This window comes from Hyaena hyaena, unplaced genomic scaffold, assembly GCF_003009895.1.
Source record: "Hyaena hyaena isolate Hyena2069 unplaced genomic scaffold, ASM300989v1 scaffold_326, whole genome shotgun sequence".
Taxonomy (NCBI): domain Eukaryota; kingdom Metazoa; phylum Chordata; class Mammalia; order Carnivora; family Hyaenidae; genus Hyaena; species Hyaena hyaena.
Window position 1 is genome coordinate 1,561,975 of NW_024080959.1, and position 20,185 is coordinate 1,582,159.

Sequence of the window (20,185 nt, forward strand, 5' to 3'; positions counted from 1 at the left end):
ATATTAATAAAACATCTATCAGGATTCAAGGATTTTGGTTATTTTTAATAGCAACTTTAATAGTCACACATGTTATATAAATTTAGATATAAAGTGTTCATTAAAAAAAAAAAAACCCAGTACCTGAAGTTACCACAATCTTAATTCCCACTGTAAAGAATCTATTTCAGCTTCAATTCGGCACTCAGCTGGGCAGGTATACTCACTCCCTTGTGACACAGTATGAGAAGGCACAAAAAGCACAGAATATATAGAGTCAAATGGAGCCTCATGTAAATTAGATGGTAAACCTCTTAACTGGGGACCAGCTAGGAATATGGAGAGGATTTTCCAAATATAAAAGCATATCATATCCTCTGAGCCAATAAAAAGGATTTACTTCACCTTCTCCATGATATAAGTGCTCAATGCTTAGTGAAGCTGCCTTTTGTTTGAAGCAATGTGGCTCTCAATGGCCCAGAGGACTGATACTTTTTACCTTGCTCCATTGTAATCACTAATTATTAAGGATATTTTAAAGCACTTGGCAAGAGTTTGATATATATTCACACAATCCTATATACTAAACAACAATACAAAAGTAATGCTATTGGCACAACTAACCAACAATTTGACAAAAAATAAGTTCTATATGCAAAACAATTTCTCAATGGACTAAAAATCTAAATATGAAGAATAAAAACATGAACACATAGAAGGAAATATGGCTATTTTTAAAATCTAAGGGTAACTTCATGTATTACACCAAATGCAGAAATCAAAAAAGGAAAGGACTGATCAGTTTCACTACAATACAAAAATGTGTTTGAACATTTAAAAATGACAGTCAAAATACAAATGAAAAACTTATTCAAAAACAGTAAGAAAATGATTAATATGCCAAACAAAAATGGACATTGAAGGCAATTGGAGAACAATATAGGAATGTGTTATCAAAACCTTAAAATGGGGGTCTGGGTGGCTTAGTTGATGGAGTGCCCAACTATAGATGTCTGCTCAGGTAATGACTGCACAGTTGATGGGTTCCAGCCCCGTGTCGGCCTCTGCACTGACAGCGTGGAGCCTGCTTGGGATTCATTTTCATTCTCTTTCTCTCTCTGTCTCTACCTCTCCCACTCTCAAAATAAATAAATAACTTTTTAAAAAAACTTTAAAATGGGCTTACTTTTTGACCCATCAAATTCTATTTTTAATAATTTACTTTACAAAAACAATTTTCTTACCAGGTATATTCACTTTACAAAAAACCTAAAACAAACAAAACCACCAACATTAGCATGTTAAATTATAATTCATCCCATCTGTTCAATGAAGTAATGTACTGTCATTAAAAAACAGAAAGAGATCCATATTCACGGACATGAAAAGATAGTTACCATGTACTAAGATGGTGGGAGGGGAAAAAAAACCCAGATTATGAAACAGCAAAAATAATGTGCACAAACAAGGCCTGCTATCAAAGTACATTTTTTCTGGGCACAAAGGTAGACTATACTTCCCTCTCGTATCTTTACCCATAACACACACACACTTTGCTGTGCCTTGTGATTATGTTCTTTCTCTGCAACAGAATGCAAGTGGGGTATAACCTTGGACCTACAGGTTGAAGATGTCAGACACAACCCGGGCCCGAGTTGCTGCAGGAATGCAGAGTGGAAACAGGCCCCCACGCAGATCCCAACCTGGAATATCGGCCCCGGACTGCTGTGTGTGAGAGAAAAATAAACACTTGCTGTGTTTGTGCCATTTTACTTTGGGTCTGTATTCTGTAGCTTAGCCTACCTACCCTAACAGAGCAGAATATCAGCAGTTTCACTTTTTTATGAAATTTATATGCACATATAAATATTTTTGGAGGTCTGGAAAGCTATGCATCAAAACTTGTCTTTATGATATCTAACCCTACTGTTTTGCTGCATGCAACTGTGAACCATTCCTGTTGCTATACAGTATTTCACTATGTGCCCATGCCACAACTTACTTATCGACAACTGATGGGCACTTGGGTGGTTCCATAGTTTTTTGCTATTATTACACAACTACTCCATGAACACTCTTGTATATGTCTTTTGATGCACATATATTGAAACTACCGTCGGGTACTAACCTAAGAGAGGAATTACTGAGTCACAGGATATGAGGTGTTCAGCGTTAGCAGATACAAATAGTGGGGCGCCTGGGTGGCTTAGTCGGTTAAGCGTCCGACTTTCGCTTAGGTCATGATCTCGCGGTTCGTGGGTTCGAGCCCCGCGTCGGGCACTGTGCTGACTGCCAGCTCGGAGCCTGGAGCCTGTTTCAGTCTGTGACTCCCTCTCTCTCTGACCCTCCCCTGCTCACGCTGTCTCTCTCTCTCTCTCTCCTAGAAATAAATAAAACATTAAAAAAAAAAAAAAAACAACAAATAGTATTCCACAGTGAGGGCACCAATTTGCAGTCCCACCAACAGCACATGAGAATTCCAACTGTTCTATTCCTCATCAACACTTTGGTATTCTTTCACAGTTGTCATTCTAGTACTAAACACTTTTAATTATTCTCAACATAAAACACCTTATTATCTAAAATTAAAGACCTTTAGTTAAGGGGCGCCTGGGTGGCTCACCATCCCACTTTGGCCCAGGTCATGATCTCACGGTTCATGAGTTTGAGGCCTGCACTGGACTCCACACTGGTGGTGCAGAGCCTGCTTGGGATTTTCGCTCTCTCCTCTCTGCCCCTCCCCCAATTCTTGGGTACTCATTCACGCTCTCTTTCTCTGTCTCTCTCAAAATAAATAAATAAATTTTTAAAAAAAGTTTAAATACAGTGTACCTCTACAGTGGAAGTATGTGATCTCAAAACTATATGTATTTTGTAAAATGTGTTCTTAATGATTTACATAAAGTCTAGAAAACAGTAAAAGAAAATGGGCGGCAACTTTGTAAAAGGCAATAGTTATAGACATTTGAAACCTGACCTTCCTTTCTTCCATTCTCTTGATGGCTGTAATTCTCTTGGAACACTGAGGTCAGAGTTCTTGGGCTAGGGTTCCGTTTCCATGACATACTGTGCAGTGTGACCTTGAGCTCTAACCTCTCTCACCTGCCACTTCTGACCTTTGACTAAAGGAAGGGCTTTAAAAGCTTGGATTCCAGGGCACTTGGGTGGCTCAGTGGGTTAGGCGTCTGACTTTGGCTCAGGTCATGATCTCACTGTTCGTGGGTTCAAGCCCCGCGTTGGGCTCTGTTCTGACAGCTCAGAGTCTGAAGCCTGCTTTATATTCTGTGTCTCCCTCTCTACCTATCCCTCCCCTGCTCATGCTCTGTGTCTCTTTCTCAGAAATGAATAAACGTTTAAAAAAATTATTTAAAAGCTTGGATTAAAAGCTTGGATTCTAGTGGTAAACTACCTGAGTTCATACCCAGCTCTGCAATTTCAGAAATCTCTCTGGGCCTCATCCTAGTCTCTAAGTAGAAAACTTCGAAGTTTCAACACCTCATGAAACTGAACGAGAAATAAGTGGAAGTATGCAAGCAGAACACTCAGAACAGTGTCTGACACATAGGTGTTTGCTACCATCCCTGCTGCTGCTGCTCCGGTCACCACTGCCCCAACCACCATGAGTCTCATTATCTAACAGAAAAAAGACCAAAGAAACAAAACCAATGATGAAATCATCAGAAGGCACAGTAACAGTCGGACTCAGTTCTTCCTAGCTTATTCTCTGAGACTGACAGTCGATTATCTGAGACAAAGTGGCCACAAAGCTAGAGGTCTCAAGTACCCTTCACTTTCACATACTTCCGAGTAGATTCAGGGTCCTTCGCAAGGCAAATGGAAAGACAAGCTTCCATCATGCAAATCCCAAATACAAAGCACAAAGATGGTGAAATATGGGCACCATTTTATAACTGAAAATGCACTAAAATGACATTTGCAATAGCTTAATGGATTTTCCTACACCCATTCAGGCCTGTCTACTCTCTTCTCACAGGATGAGTTTTTCAAACAGAAATGGGATCTTAGAATCCTGCTTTGAGGATAAACACCAACATCTTTCACATGGCCTTCATGGTCCTGGCTTGGAATGACCCCGTAACCTACTTCTCCTGCCTCGGCTTCCTTCAGACTTCGCTGTCTACACACTCCAGACACAGAGGCCTTCCCTGAGTTCTGCGAACCCACCATGCTTCCTCTCTCCATGGGGCTTTTTGGCAACTATTTCCAATGCCTGCAAAGACCTGCCTTTCCCTCTTTGCCTGAGTAATTCCCACTTATCTTATTGATCTCAGTTCAGTCCACTCCCCACAGACTGGTCTTATGACACTGCATCTCTCTTCACTAAGCTTATCACAGTTGTAATTTACAGTGACTTGTGTGACAGCCGATTTAAGGACTGTCTACCTCATTAAAATGATGATTCCATGAGGACATCTGTGTTTGCTCAGCACTGTAACCCCAGTGAAGGATACACACACTTCCTAGTGCAATGTACAGGCTCAATAAACATCTTCTGGTTGACTGAATGAATAAAATGAATGGAAGAAATGGAATAAAAACCTGGAGTAACACAAGTCAAACCAACAGGGAAATGATAGGATTTCAAAAACCTTTCAGCAAACTAAGAACCACAAAAAAATTATCTCAGCATCATGGACGGAATCTGCCCAGTAGCCATGTTTCCAAAGCAGAAAGGAAACGAAGCCTTCGAAGGCTTGGAGAGTCTTCCGTAAGCATGAAGACAACACTGAAGTCCAAACTTCTTTCTGTACAGTTTCCCAAGTTAAATGACGTACTGCATCTGTTGCCGGTTTTATCCATTTTATAAGTACGCTACATTCAGTTCATCCCTTTTGAAAGGCACATTCTTTTTAGCTCTCCTTGGTTCCTGGAAGAATTTGACATCAAATTACTGTTCCAAGGCTACCCTGAAGAATGCTTTCATCACTGATCTATATGCAAAGTGTGGATCGCAAAATGAGAAAAAATCCTAAATAGAGGTAACAACTGGGTAAGCAATGAGGTGGGAAAGGTAGGGCTTGGGTGTGTGAAAAGTATCACTTTATTAATCAATACAGAGAGTAGGTATTATCTGCCTGGATAAATCTATGCTACAACTTCTTTTACTTTTTATTTTTTGGTAGTGGACAAATAATATATAGAAGAGAAACTGTAAAGTCAATGGCTTATTTGACAAATCTGCTCATTCCATTTAAAAGCAATATAAAGCGAACCGCACATTAACAGGCAAGAGTCATGAAGAGTGACAAATCAAAGGTCAAATGTTTCACAAAATGAGAAAAAAAAAAAAAACAAGTTTACACTGCTATGGTCACTACTACTTTCAAAAAGAAGCAAAGAAAAACAATATAGTTTGTTTTTTAAAAAGTTCAGTTCACCATTATCTACATTAATAATAGCTATAAACATGGAAGCTTGATACTTAACTATTGAAGTGCAGAGGCTACAGAAATCATGATCTGGAATGTGTCTGGGACAGCTGACAGCCTTTGTATAGGCAAAGAAAGTCAAGCTCCTGGATCACAGCTCCTAGTCAGCTGAGGTAAAATAGGACCAGTGTGAGATGTGGCACACCATTTGAGGGATGATACTCAGTAATGCATGAAACAGTAAACACAAATACAATGATCCTACCCCAGAAAAGATGGCCAGACACTCAAGGGAAATAGAGAGGCAAAAGCAGAGATAATGATGTAACACAGTTATCTTCTGCCATGTGGATATAAAACGTTAGGTACAAGACACTGAGTACCACGATGTGTTTGTGTAACTGCAATAGGTTTCAATGAGGTCAATAACACAAGGAGTAAGCTAGATAAAATTAAGTCAAGTGTTAAATTTAGGTTAAATTCTCTTCAACCCTGATCTAATTTGGAACTTTTTTTCTTTTATGTTTTAGCATTAGAAAAGAATGGTTACTATTTTTTATTTTTGAGCCCACACATAATTTATTTTAGAAAAAGGAACATAGGAGAGACTGCATAGTGTTGCACTGAGAATAAGGATTCTGAATCCAATGCTACCACTTATCATCTAGGTGACCTTTAGACAATCACAGATCTCTTTGTGCTTTAGTTTCCTCCTATATAATGTCAAAAACAATCATACCTACTTCATAATTACAAGGATTAAATGAATTAATATTTATAAAAGTAAAAATACCTGGAACATGGTATGCCTTTTATAAGTATCTGTTAAATATTTTAGCTTAATTACATTAAGTAGATTTATAAAATTTCATGTCATAAAACACATGAAAGAGTTTAAGTATATATTTTAAGAGGCCTAACTGTTCATACCTCACAATAAATTCTATTAAAAGTGCCCATCTTTTACTGATTCAACTTTAAAAGGAATAGCAGCAAAAAAGCTATCACTTACCGAGTACTTACTCTGTACTGTAATACACACTTTATGCTACCTAGCCCTTACAACAATCCTATAAATGTTATTATCCCCTTTGACAGGTGAGGAAACAGATTCCAAGAGGTTAAAAGACTTGCCCAAAGATACAACTAATCTCGTTAAAGCTCGAATTGAAATCCAAGTCTTCTGATTCCAGAGTCTGTCTTCCTAATCTCAAAATACCTTGTTTCTAAAACTAGCTTTGTCATCTACTGAGTTCCATGGTCTTTAAGTACTTAGCTTAGACATAAGTAGACTTTAAAGAGTTAGATCATCTTAATAAAAACTAGGTTTTTAAATAGCAGGTGTTACAGACCTTCTGATAAGCACATAGTAGTTTCACATCTCGTAACTACTTCCAAAATCAAAGTCACAATTGAAAAAATGATTGTGCTGAAAGTATCACAACACAAAGCTGAAAATGCTGCGTATCATAATTTCAGAATACTACTTCTGAAAGGGTCGAAAGGAATTATTTTATTTACTTACTTTTTAATTAACTTTTATTTTATTGGGGGAAAGGAGTAAGATGAGGAGACCTGGGATGTAGACATCTGTGTCCATGCACAATAAATTTCGAATCCCCAAATGCCTGTGGACCTTCTATGACCACTTCACCATATGAAAAGCTAGTGCAGCCCCCTTGCTTCAATATGATGCAGAAGCCTCTGCCTTGCAAGGCAGCAGGATAAGCAGGACCTCCTGGGTGGTTTCTGCTAAATAACTGAGGAGGAGTCCTTCTGTCTTGGCTAGATATTAATTTAACTGGTGTCAATACAAAGCAAAAAGTTGAGACTTAAAATGAAAATATTTGAATCACACTTTTACATTAATTGGGCCATTCATGAAAGTAAAGTGTGCCAATAATTATAATGGGGACATTAAGTGTAATTGCCAATATTCCATTCCTGTTTAAAGGAAGTAAGGAAGAGTGTGAGGAACAATGCAGAAGACAATAAGCCTCCAGTATCCAGGGCGTGGAATCATCTCTGGTATTTTGGTGTATAATGGGGCAGCCATGTTTGGATTTACACTAGATCATCCTGGTTAACCACTTGGTCAGGATGAAATAAGGTTTCTTAGTTAAATCTAACTTCCTAATCTATGAAGAGTTAGATCTAGCACATGCACGTACCAATGTTATAAGATTCTATCACACTGCCTCCAAAGTTAACTTTCAACAAATCTTCGCTACTGACAAGTTATTAAATCTTCCACACTTCCATATATTTTACAATGAAACCACAGTTAAATAATGGTACTTGGGACAATACTAATTACTTTCCCTTTTGTGAATCCTCTTTAATATAGCTCAAAGTACAACCATGATGTAAGTATATCCCCTAAAGTGGTTTGTGTGTTTGAATAGTTTGACCAAAACGTACAGAAGTTTTAGAGAATAAAAGACATTACAAGCCACTTGTAGGAAGTTCCCCAAAGTAGATTCTGCACAGAACCTGCCCAGTCTTGGTTCCAGGACAGGCAAAACAGGTATTACAGGTTTCTAGTTTATACTCTTTTCTATACTCTGTATTTCAAACCTCATCTCTGAATGTCAAAGATTCTATCACTACCAATTTAAAACTGATTAAGGATGTGGGTGAACTAAACACTGTCCGAAGATCTATAAAAATGATGTCTAGGATGCTAAATAAAACATTCCTATCCAGAAATAAGATTTTTCTGATCCAAGATTTACTCTATGAATTGAAAGGAAACTAGGGTTGAACAAAAAAAAAATGTGGCACTCATATCTTCTGTGTCTAATTAAAACTACCAATGTTTGTTTGGGGTGCCTGGGTGGCTCAGTGGGCTGAGCATCCAATTCTTGATTTCAGCGCAGGTTGTGGTCCCAGGGTCGTGGGATCAGCCCCATTTCAGGAGGAAGCGTGGAGTCTGATTAAGATTTCCTCTCTCCCCACTCCCTCAGGAAAGAAAGGAAAAAAAAAAAAGATTTTTCTCTCCCTCCCTCATGCCCCTCCTCTCCAGGTGGTGTTCTCCCTCTCTCTCTCTCTCTCTCTCTCTAACAAAAAACACAACACAAAACAATGTATGCAGAGCATCAGGCACGGACCATAGTGCACAGATGGAAGACTGACTTAAATAGTGTGAAATGGTTTGAGTTCCTTACGAAGCAACTTACAGTATACTGAATAAGAAAACCAAACCTCACATGATACTTCTCTAAAGATCCATTTGTGGGAACATCTTCTCCTCCATCAAGAGAAGAATTTTTCAGTAATTCCAAAATTGTAACTTTTAAGGTGTTCTGCACAATCTGAGTGGGAGGTGTTTCCCAAAGACCGGGATCTTCATGGAGGACAGAGCAAGGTGGTATGGGCTGAGGGTTTTGGAGGGTTGGGGATGGTTGGTGGTTGTTTTTAAAGAGTAGAGGGGAAAAGGAGGGGTGCTGCAGTGGAGAGAAGGGAGAATGTGTTTACTTGGGAATACTTCAACTTACCTGACATCCCATTAAGAATGAGTTTGAAGGTGGAGAGAAAGAGCTGGAGATAAAAAGTTAGGAGGTATGGATAGTGGCTAAGGATTATTGTAAGAAATAGTGGCTAAGGATTATTGTAAGAAAACAAGATCCCTCAGCACTCAGGGAGAGAGTGCATCAAGAGGAAAGACATATGAAGGATATAAGCAACAGATGCCAGCAGTATTTAAGGTTGACCGAGTTGTACTCAGGGAAGCATAAAGAGATCCAAATAAGAACTATGCTCAGCCAGGCAACAAAGGAGATTTTAGATTTTAAGCAGTGGGAAGGGCCATCGAGGAAGAAAGATAACAGCCATACTGAAAAGACGAATGAATCTAGCTACTGAAAATAATGAGAAGAGGTGGAAGCAATATCAAAAACGGGACGAAGGGATGCCTTTTCAGAAAGGCGGAGGCTTGAGCAAGTTTTCCGATGTGAAGAAATTTAACAAAAGGGAAAAGGGTGATCATTTTAAGCAACATCCTAAGGTGATTTGGGGTGGTTGGGGGACCAACAGCAGAGGTGGAAGAAGAGTTTCTCTTGGAAGAAAAAAAAAGTCACTCCTTTAAAAGAGGGAGAAGGGGCGCCTGGGTGGCTCAGTCAGTTGAGCATCCGACTTCGGCTGAGGTCATGATCTCACGGTTTGTGGGTTCGAGCCCTGTGTCAGGCTCTCTGCTGACAGCTAGCTCAGAGCCTGGAGACTGTTTCAGACTCTGTGTCTCCTTCTCTCCCTGACCCTCCCCTGTTCATGCTGTCTCTCTCTCTCTCTCTCAGAAATAAATAAAACATAAAAAAAAAAAAAAATTAAAAAAAAAAACAGGGAGAAAAGGGGTACCTAGATGGCCACTGAGTTAAGGGTATGACTCTTGAATTCAGCTCAGGTCATGATCATTTGGTCATGAGACTGAGCCCTGAGTGGGGGCTCCATGGTATACTTGGAGCTGCTTAAAATTCTCTCTCCTTCTCTCTCTGCCCCTCTTCCACTCATGTGCACTGGTGAGCACTTTCAAATAAATAAATAAAACAGACTGGAAATAAAATCAGGATAAAACTATCTCAGTTTGAGTGGTGAAAGAAAAAAGTTGGAGAAAGAAAGTTCTTATCAGGCAACCTCACTTTTTTCTAGAGAGTAGGAACAGGGTCGGTGGATGATAAGAGACCACTTAAGGGTCCCTGGGTATTACTGGAGACCCAGATGAGACTTGGAAATTGGAGATTTTTAATGGCCCCAATGGCAGAGTTATTTTATTTTTCTAAAGAGAGAAGAACAGATAGGTGGGTAGCCCACAATGAAAAACTTGAGAGTAGGAAACATGAACAAGAAGTCAACTGCTGTTTTCCAGAGGGCACTGAAACTCACTAGCAAAACCCAGCAGAGATTACATTTCCAGGCACAGAGCCTCCACCTCAGACAGTGCAGCGGAAAGGTCAAAGAAAGTGGATTCAAATTATGGGACCTGGTTAACTAGCTATGATGTCAGTCAAACTGCGTTTTTTTTCATTTTCTCACTTGCTAACAAAGGTTTGGGGGGATTGTCTACGTTTATAAAGTTATTCTGAGTATTAAAGGAGGTGTTCTATGAAAAGACCCAGAGTATTGTTTCTGACACTTTGTAGGCACTAAATAAATATTAAGGCTCTTTTTTCTCCTGTACAAAATGAGGATATTAGGCGAGACAGAGTCCCATCCCACTGCACAACTGTTTCTAGATTTATTTATGTTGGCCACACCTCACACTCCTTGAATTTTGTGAGTTTCATCTCCAACACCAAAACTAATAATGATACCATCTTATATTTGTAAGGTGCTTTTGCAGTTTTAAAAGCATTTACTTCCAATTACCTCATTCATTAGTCCTGACAACAGCCCTCTGAGGTAGAAAGAATAGTTAACTGCCATCAATTTGTGTACAGGAAACTTGAGAGGCAGGGGGATTAAATGACTTGTCCCTAGGTCAATTCACTGTTCATTTAGTTATCTTTGTTCTGTAAAGTTGCTGAAGTTCATTAAAAAGAAAGACAACCTGTCCTTGTATAGAAAATAGGCTCCCTTTGCTTTTATTTTTATAAAGCTAACTTACTTCTGATTTCATTTACATCTTATTTTACACTGTGCTTTAATTTGCCAATCATTTCACATGTCTTTCTAAAAAAGCACAAGTTAAATGCTATCTATAAATAAGAGAAGATATTTAAAATCGAATATAGTATACAAAAGTACCTCAATTGGTGCCTGCTAACCCCCGCATTTCTAAGATTTTCCCTGCATTCTGTATATACACTTATATTTATTTCATAATTTTTAGATGAAAATGGCCACTAATTTGCTTTATCCCCTCCATGAAAGTAGTATCCCAAGGAACCAGGGAAAGAGTACAGGGATCTTGGGATGGTATTCAGAAAATCCATTAAGTTAGATGGAAGAAAAATTATTCTCTATCTTCACAGATCTCTAACTGAAATTTAGCATTTCCTTCAATTATGAATGCAGAGAAGTCACACTTACATTAGCAGCACTTCTCAATTTTATCACCAATAGAATTCGGATATTTTCTATCATGTTATTGCGAGTATCTTGAAATATCATTTACACATCACCACTTCAAAATTACCAGTTATTAAACTCACTTCTAGACTTTATGTGTTAATAAAGATGCAGATATTGCCATATCACCAATTTGTTTTAAAATTACCATCTCTATATTTCAGTTTAATTGGTCTGCTTTGCAATTATAAATATGTACGTGAATATCATAAATAAAACAGGTTAAGAACTTCTGTTTCAAAGGACGGTTAAGACCTTGCCAAGGCGCCTGGGTGGCTCAGTCGGCTGAGTGTCTGACTTCGGCTCATGGTTGGTGAGTTCAAGTCCCCTATCAGGCGTACCGCTGTCAGTGCAGAGCCTATGTCAGATCCTCTGTCCTGCCTCCTCCTCCAGTGTCACTCCCCTGCTCATGCTCCTTCTCTCAAAAATAAAAAAATAAAAAAAAGACCCTGCAGAACTTCCCTCTTGGTCCTCTACTTCAAGAGACTTCCTCTTCTCCAATTTTGCCTTCCTTCCTCCCTCTTCCATCCTGCATGGTTTCAAGTACAAGGAACTCAGAAAGAGAAAGGTTTGTGGGAAAGCAAAACAAGTAAAAGGTAAGGCTAAGTCTGAATCCCTTTTCCTCCCTCTCTCCTCAGATATGGGCACAATGATTATTATTTATATCTACAGCTTCTAAATTCATTCTCTTTCCTAAACTCTGAAGTGTCCTTTGTTGCTCTTTATTCCTTAAGCCCTAACACCCAACATTAGTGATAAAATGGCTGGGGTAGTCAGAGTACCCTTATGAAATAGTAGCTTTTTAACATCCAAAGACCTATAACCTATGTGGCTTACACAACTGATGGAACATGGTCTCCCAAAAAAAGAGAAGATAGCCAGGATGGGGTGAGGGTGATTGGGGAAGGAAGGCGGACCACAGAAAGGGTTTTCATTTCTCATCTTCCTAGCAACTGGAAGGAAAGAAGGAATGAATAAGGAAAGCACATACACACATATTCACACTCGTAGAAACTACCACATGGGCTGTGAAATTGCTTTTGGAAAAGCAGAAGAGGCGAGACTGAGTCCCTACTGGAAGTGAGCCAGGAAGAAAAGATGCACTGGCTGAGAGAACAGTGAAAATGGAGGACATGTTGGTTAGTTCTTAGTAGAGGAGTCAGCCACATACCTAGGTCAAGACTACAGGGTGTCCAAACAGGAAGTCCAGGTTTGTTCGTATGTATATGGCTCTTCTCCCCAACTTCCACACACCCAGAACAAAACTTTCAATGTAGTATTTACATTATTAGAGGTGTCGCGGCCACAAGAGCCTATGCAGAAGCTGAGAAGAGAGGTCTCCGTCACATTTGCTTAAAAAGTGAAGGGGAAGCACAAAAGTCCTTACAAAATTACAACAGAGGGATGTATCTGTCCAAAGAAATACTGCAAATGAATTTTCACCTTCTAGTACTATCAGTACTATACATCCTGAGCTGGTGGTTTGAGGACAAATCTACTTCCATGATACTGTTTCTGTGGGAAAACATACAAGTTCTAAACAAATGATTTATCTAAAGCCTCAGCAGGACTCCTGACTGAGAATTACTTATATTAATTACCCTCCGAAGTACCAAATAACAAATCTAACAGAAAATTAAGAAGTAAAAGTTTAAGAAAGGATGACAACATTGAGACAGTGGTAAATATCTTTTAAAAAGTGATACTTTGATATTCTATACAAAACGTTAGTTGATTACACTTTAAATTGTTAAAAACTTGGATACGCATAGCTGAAGTCAGGTTTGAATTCAGTGTATCAATTTAACAATATTTTTTAAACACACACAAATGGGCTATTCTCTATGGTATTCCCCATAAAAACATTTTTTTCTAAGTTTACTTATTTTGAGTGAGAGAGAGCATGCATAAGTCAGGGAGGGACAGAGAGAGAGGGAGTCAGTCTCAGGCAGGCTCTACACTGTCATCATGAAGCCCAATGTGGAGCTCGAACTCACAAACTGTAAGATCATGACCTGAGCCAAAACCGAGAGCCAGATGCTTAACTGACTGAACCATCCGGGAGTCCCAAAAACATTTTTCAAGTAAATGCCTTCTTTTCCTTTGTCATTAATAAAACACATTCTCAATTAACCAGAAAAGCAATATATGAATAGTATTTACATGATACAACAAAATACTATTCTTTTAAAAGCTAAAGCAAAAATTTTGTAGTTGTAAAGCATAGGAAAATAAAACCATTTTTTGCCTCTCATGTATTAGTAAAAATTAGTTTAAAAACACATTTTGTTATTCTAGCAATTAATGTTCACATAAGAATATTTAAAACTCAAGTTAATATAGTAACATCCTACTGCTCCCTGAAAATACTGGGATGAAATGACACATTTTAAAACTACAAACACTTAAAGAAAATGAAAAAGCCTGCTGCATTTTTCCAAAGTAATTGTGAATGTTGACCCTTCTAACTAAATTGTACCTTGTCTCATTACACTGTTTAGTTTTTACATCCCCTATAATTTCAAGTATTATTTCATCACTACCCTGATAATATAATACTTGGAATGAAATTTCTATCTGAATTTGTTATAAGGTCCACATTCTTACAAGATGAAATGTTCAAATGCTTTGTTCTTTAGCTAAAGTCACAAAGCGATTCCTTTGACAAGGAATAAATATATTGATATCCTAAAACTGAACGGCTGGACTAGAAAGTGTGTAGAAAGACTTCCTTTTAGTTTTGGTTCCTTTAAATATTAAAACATTACGGGAAAAAATTGTCTTCAAGGAAATAAGCTGAAGGGATGAATTTCTTCAAGCAATTCCATGTTTAAGAAAAATCTATTTTACCTATAAATAACCTATTTTCTTTGCCTACTTGCCTCAACAGAAAACATTTTCCCCAAAAGTGTTCAATGTAACACTCTTACATGGAAGAAGGATTAAAATTAAGTATAAACCCATCTCCTATGAAAGAATAATGTAGTAAACTAGTGGTCACCATTTTAAAATCACCTAAGAAAATGCTGACAGAAAAAAAAAAGCAGGGCTTGCCTGAACAGAGTTGGAACTCAATATTTGTTGACGAAAGGAATTTAGTGTTGAGAACTTTCTGGTAGGAATAAAATGAAAGTTGGAATAGCAACTTGTCCCTCTCAGATTACTTAAGTATATGTTCTGTAATAAGAAAAAAACATTAAACTAAGGCAAATATAAAATGATTCCATTTTATATTAAAATAAACTTGTATTTCAACATAAATACAAAGCAATTGCTAAAGCAATAAACCTAATTATGAACTTCCTGCCTTTTCCCCAAAATGATTGCATCATAGTACATTTGCTTTTCAAAAGTTAAATGATTTCTGATTCACATTAGATGACTAATAAGGGTTTTTGGGCCATTCACTTAAATGAGTGTATACACAAAGCTATATTATGGGAACAAAAGTAAGACTACTTGATGGTCCCAGAAAAATCTACTCCTTCTGTTTTGAAAACGGATATCTAATTTGAATAATTGAGATTATTTTTCTTTCCTTTGCCCTGAAGGAAAGAACATTCTCAGTTCCCGTTTTGTAGCTGGCACCCGTAAACTCAATCTTGGTTAATTTCCAAAAGCACATATGTTATAGTAAATCCTCTTTCAATACCAAAAAGTTTTTGCTCCTAGAAATTATTTTACTGGCATACACTCAACATATCAGTATCCCTATACCTGCTAATCCTGGGGAAGCAAGAGTGGTCACGTAAAGGTTCCATTTTAAATCTATAAAAGGTTGAATTATTACTTTAAGTAAGATCCTATCTGCAAAATTTGAGAGTTTAAAATAGTAGCTCTCAATCTACTGAGATTGTGCACATGAGAATCACAGTGAGACAGGGGTATTGACTGTATGTTTTAATATGTGGCAAACTATTAAACCTATTAGCTCTTAATTCATAAAGGATTTTCTTATAAATGAGATAACACTTCAGTCTTTAAAAAGACACAGAAACATATTTTAGCCAATTCAGATGGAAGTCTTCTGACATTCACTGAAGTGTTTTTTTCTAGTAAAAAAAAAAAAAAGTCATCAACTCAAAATGAGCTATGAGAGAATTTGCTTTTTCTTCTTTTAAACAAATGGAGGTAGGGGCGCCTGGGTGGCTTAGTCGGTTAAGGGTCTGACTTTCGCTCAGGTCATGATCTCGCGGTTTGTGGGTTCGAGCCCCGCGTCGGGCTCTGTGCTGACTGCCAGCTCAGAGCCTGGAGCCTGTTTCAGTCTGTGACTCCCTCTCTCTCTGACCCTCCCCTGCTCACGCAGTCTCTCTCTCTCTCTCCTAGAAATAAATAAAACATTAAAAAGAAAAAAAAAAAAAACAAATGGAGGTAAAGCTGAAGAGTGAAGAAAATATTTAAGTTTTCCTACTCTCCTCCTTTAGGGAATGTTCTGCACACTTCTAATATAAATATTAATATTTCCCTGCTAAGAAGGAACTTGAACTTCTAAAAACTTAAATAGGTTAAAAAAAAAAACCCAAAAAACCCAAAAAACCCAGACATTTCATAAGACTAGTGTTTCTATAATAAACCCTCTGATTTAAATGAAAACAAAAGCTTTCCTGCTTTCTTTCATAAATGTGCACTATTATTAATACTATTCTTACTATTGGTTTTATTTAATATTTTAGTATTTGAGTAGCAAAAAAATTACTTCTTAGAATAGTAATATTATAAAACTTTTGTGTTCCCCATTCCCCTTCAAATTAAAGTTTCATTTTAAAACACCTTACTATAAAGTGTCAAGTTTAAAATTCATACTCACTAACCCAGTAATTCTATAACTGTGAACCTATTTGAAGAATATGTTTTTAGGAATTTATGTTCAAGGATGTTTTTTATATAATTAAATTATTTTAACAAAATGGATTAGAGAAACTAACCACTGAAAGTAGGAAACTAACGAACATATTACGATATATAGCTACACAATATACAGTCATTATAAGAAACTGTCACCCGTGGTTGGATAAAGAAGGGGGTGAACAGGTAGGGAAGAGAGTCGAGGAACTTTTCAGTCCTTACACTCTTCATACTTTTTTTTTTTTTTTTTTTTTGAGAGAGAGAGAGACAGAGGGACAGAGTGTGAGCAGGGGAGGAGCAGAGAGAGGGAGACTCAGAATCCGAAGCTGGTTCCAGGCTCTGAGCTGTCAGCACAGAACCTGACGTGGGGCCTGAACTCACAGACTGCAAGATCATGACCTGAGCCGAAGTCAGATGCCTACCCAACTGAGCCACCCAGGTGCCCCTCTTCATACTTTTTTAAACTTTCTGGCCAAACTACAAAAGGGTAGGTAGATTATATATGACCACAACTACATGAAAATGAGTAATGATGAAATTGTGGGTAAATTTATTTCAAAAAATATTTTAACATTATGTGTAGATCACTGTTTTAACTGAAAAAGACAAGGCAATTTTTCTAAGCCTAAATGCCCAGTCTGCTTCTTTGGAAATCCAGATTTTAAGTAAAGGAATAAAGAATAAAATTGAATGCACAGCTGTTTGCTTCTAGGAATACACACAGGCGGAAATAAACAGAGAGAGGCTAATGTCTGTGAGATTGGGCTAACTACTTCATTCCCAGCTGTGTTTTAATTTGTATTACTAAACAGTAACAAACCCCATTTTATGATCGTCAGAAGCTGAGAATTTCCATTTGTACCCAGCAAAAGTTAAAGGCACACTAGAAAATACTTGGACTGTTAGACTCAGTAATTTATTATCTGGTCTATGTTCTAATTTGTACAGCATCAGTTGGATTATTCCGTTGTTAACTCTAATTTAATGGCATTTAAAATCAGAGATGCCTGAGCACTTACAAGTGGCTTAAAATATAAGAAAGATGGGTAAGTTAAAAACCATACCCTGTTTTCCATGGTAAGATAATTAGGTCAATAATAAAGCAAGCCAGTATAGAGTGAGGTCAGTTTATGCCACTGGATCATAACGACAAACAGCCTGTTCTCTACCCTTCAAAAACTTTACAAGATCTCTATGACAGCCACAGAAACCAGTAAAGAAGGGCTATGTTCAGATGGAAGTGAGGCATCTCACTATGGAATACTTTGGAAGGTGAATGTCTTTATCATTATAGCTACTTTACACACTAGTTTTGGTTTTGTTTTCTTACAAACTGAGAACTATAAAGTCCATGAAAGCCCATAACTTTTAAGAAATCAAGAGGGGGGCATTCAAAAATTTACCGAAAACCAGATATTTTTTAAACCATCAATTTTTTAAGGCCATCAGCATAAGATGACTACCTTTATAAGGACGCTGGTTGTAAGAAAATATATGAATTTCCAGCTTAATCTTAGGTTCATGAGCTGCATTAGCTGAAATAGAATTTTTTTTTTTAACGTTTCTATTATTGAGAGACAGAGAAAGACAGAGCATGAGCATGGGAGGGGCAGAGAGAGGGGAAGACACAGAATCTGAAGGAGGCTCCAGGCTCTGAGCTGTCAGCACAGAGCCCGACGAGGGGCTTGAACCTACAAACCGTGATATCATAACCTGAGCCGAACTCCGAGGCTTAAAAAACTGAGCCACTCAGGAGCCCCATTGTTTTGTTTTATTTTGTTTTAAAGCTGGTTGTAAAGACACAATATTGGTTACTTAAAATGATTAATTTATTCCATAGTTGAGTACTACTCCTATCTTCTATTATCTCCTTCTGAATTGGTGACTTTTAAATAATCTGATCCTCTACTATTTGTACTATAGATGAAAATTTTACTGTAAATTTACCAAAACTTAGCTCAATTGCTATAAGATCTTTTAGGGTAGAATGCAGACCCACAATTGCCAACCTACCCCAAGTCTGAATCCTAGCTCTGCCGATTTTCTAAGGCTTAGGTTCCTTGTTTGTAAAGAGAGGAAATGCTTACATAGTGGCAGGTACATGAAATGCTGAACAACTGATGGGGAGGTCTAAATGGTATATGTGGTCAGTGACAAAATGCATCCAAAATACTGAGCTGAGTGTCTGGAACATAGCTATGTGCTCCACAAACACCAGACAGTACATAAAATAAGTAGACAAAAACTTAAAAATAACAAATAAAAGTAGTTTCTAATTCAAATAACTGTCTTCTCAAAATCTTAAAAAAAAAAAGCCCTATTACCATGTTATCCCCTAGCGTTTAGCATTATATCTAGCAAATAACAGATTATATAAATATTTTTACATTCCTAAATAATGACTATCAAAATCAATTATGAAGTTCTAAGAATAATGGTTTGTAGATCTTGCCTGTTTCATCTTTACAGCCCACTGCCTGACAGATACTCAGTTAATTTCATATTTTCTCATTGGATTAAAAAATAAATTTATTTAAACTTTTCAAACTCTTTTTTTTAAGTTTATTTATTTATTTATTGTGAGAGAGAGTGAGTGAGCAAGCAGGACAGGGGCAGAGACAGAGGGAGAGAAAGAATCCCAAGTAGGCTCTGTACACTCTCAGCACAGAGCCCAATGTGAGATCTCATAAACTGTGAGATCATGGCCTGAGCCAAAATCAGGAATCAGGTGTGCCAAATTTTTTAAGCTTTTGATTTGTAATTTTAAACTCACTGCAAAGGGTTTTGTGTTTGGACTATAACATACACAACGGTAAGGGCCAGGTCTGTCTGATTCATTACCATTTTGCAAAAGACAGTCAATATTTAACATATATTGGGGGCTCAAATGTTTGAATAAATGTATGAATTTTTTCATGTTCTATAGAAAGAGTGAAACAAAACCGTAATTCCTAACCAGAGTTCATATCAAACAAATGCATGAAAAGACTATAATGAAAATATTACTGCTGGTTAGCTGTACTTTAATAAGAAAGTCTTGGCTTGGTATACGTCAACTGTATCTCAATAAAGCTAGAAAAAAGAAAAGGAAGTGACAAGTAAAATATGCTGATCATTACGGTAAGGGACCAACAGCAAGCAGTGTTACCATTTTGGATGACAGAAATATTTACTTTAAATGGAATACTGATTTTTTGTGTGCTTTCTTACTAAAACATAAAATTCAGTGTCATATATAGTTTCACCACTAAACCTGAGAAACTCTACACAACCAACTTTCTACACTGCTCTATAAAATAAAAAGCTCCCAATTACTTCTTCTTCTGTTTCACAGAAGTTGCAATGACTGGCTTGGTTCTAGTCCCTAAGGGGGGTAGTAGCAGTGGCAGAGAACCAAAGCAAGAAAATGCTCCTATCTAACCTTTTTGATTCCTCTGCCAATTAAAGAATACACTCCAGGGGAGGCCCCTGCAATACTAACTTTGAGAGATAATTACTGATACAGGAAGCTTCAAAAAGGAAGACTGTAAAATGGAAACTACTTTCTAATACAAATAGTTGTCTCAAAAAAGCAAACAAAAATAACACGTAGATGATAACAATTACCTTCTCTGTACAACCGGGTCTATCTAAGCAAACTTAAAGAAAAGGACCATTCATTCAATGCACACTTTTCAGGAAAGTCCCTGAAGGTAAACAAGATGTTCAATCAGAGATGAGTTACTTTCAGAGAGTCATATGAGTTGTTTCAGGGGTTATTAGGATATTTGGATCAGTAATGTGTTACCATGCTCAGTTTCACAGAAGCCAGAAGTTGTTACTGTTTTCTCCCATGTGTTGCATTCACTATGAAGATTATGAGAAAGTAATTCTATCTCTCATAGAATCTTGTCACCTAAATGAAGACC

General features: G+C 37.4%; 1 protein-coding gene across 6 annotated transcripts in view; it reads right to left on the reverse strand.

Annotated features, from left to right (window-relative positions):
• PLEKHA5 (pleckstrin homology domain containing A5) overlaps positions 1–20,185 on the reverse strand; it is a 239,797-nt gene that overhangs the window by 192,811 nt on the left and 26,801 nt on the right. The window contains exon 4 of one of the 6 annotated variants that reach the window (XM_039249009.1): positions 5,452–5,537. The exons of the other annotated variants lie outside the window; for them this stretch is intronic. Within the exon in view, the coding sequence (XP_039104940.1) occupies positions 5,534–5,537 (4 nt within the window). The 3' untranslated portion in view covers positions 5,452–5,533. Of the gene's footprint in view, positions 1–5,451; positions 5,538–20,185 lie in introns of those variants that run through there. 6 annotated transcript variants of the gene reach the window in all.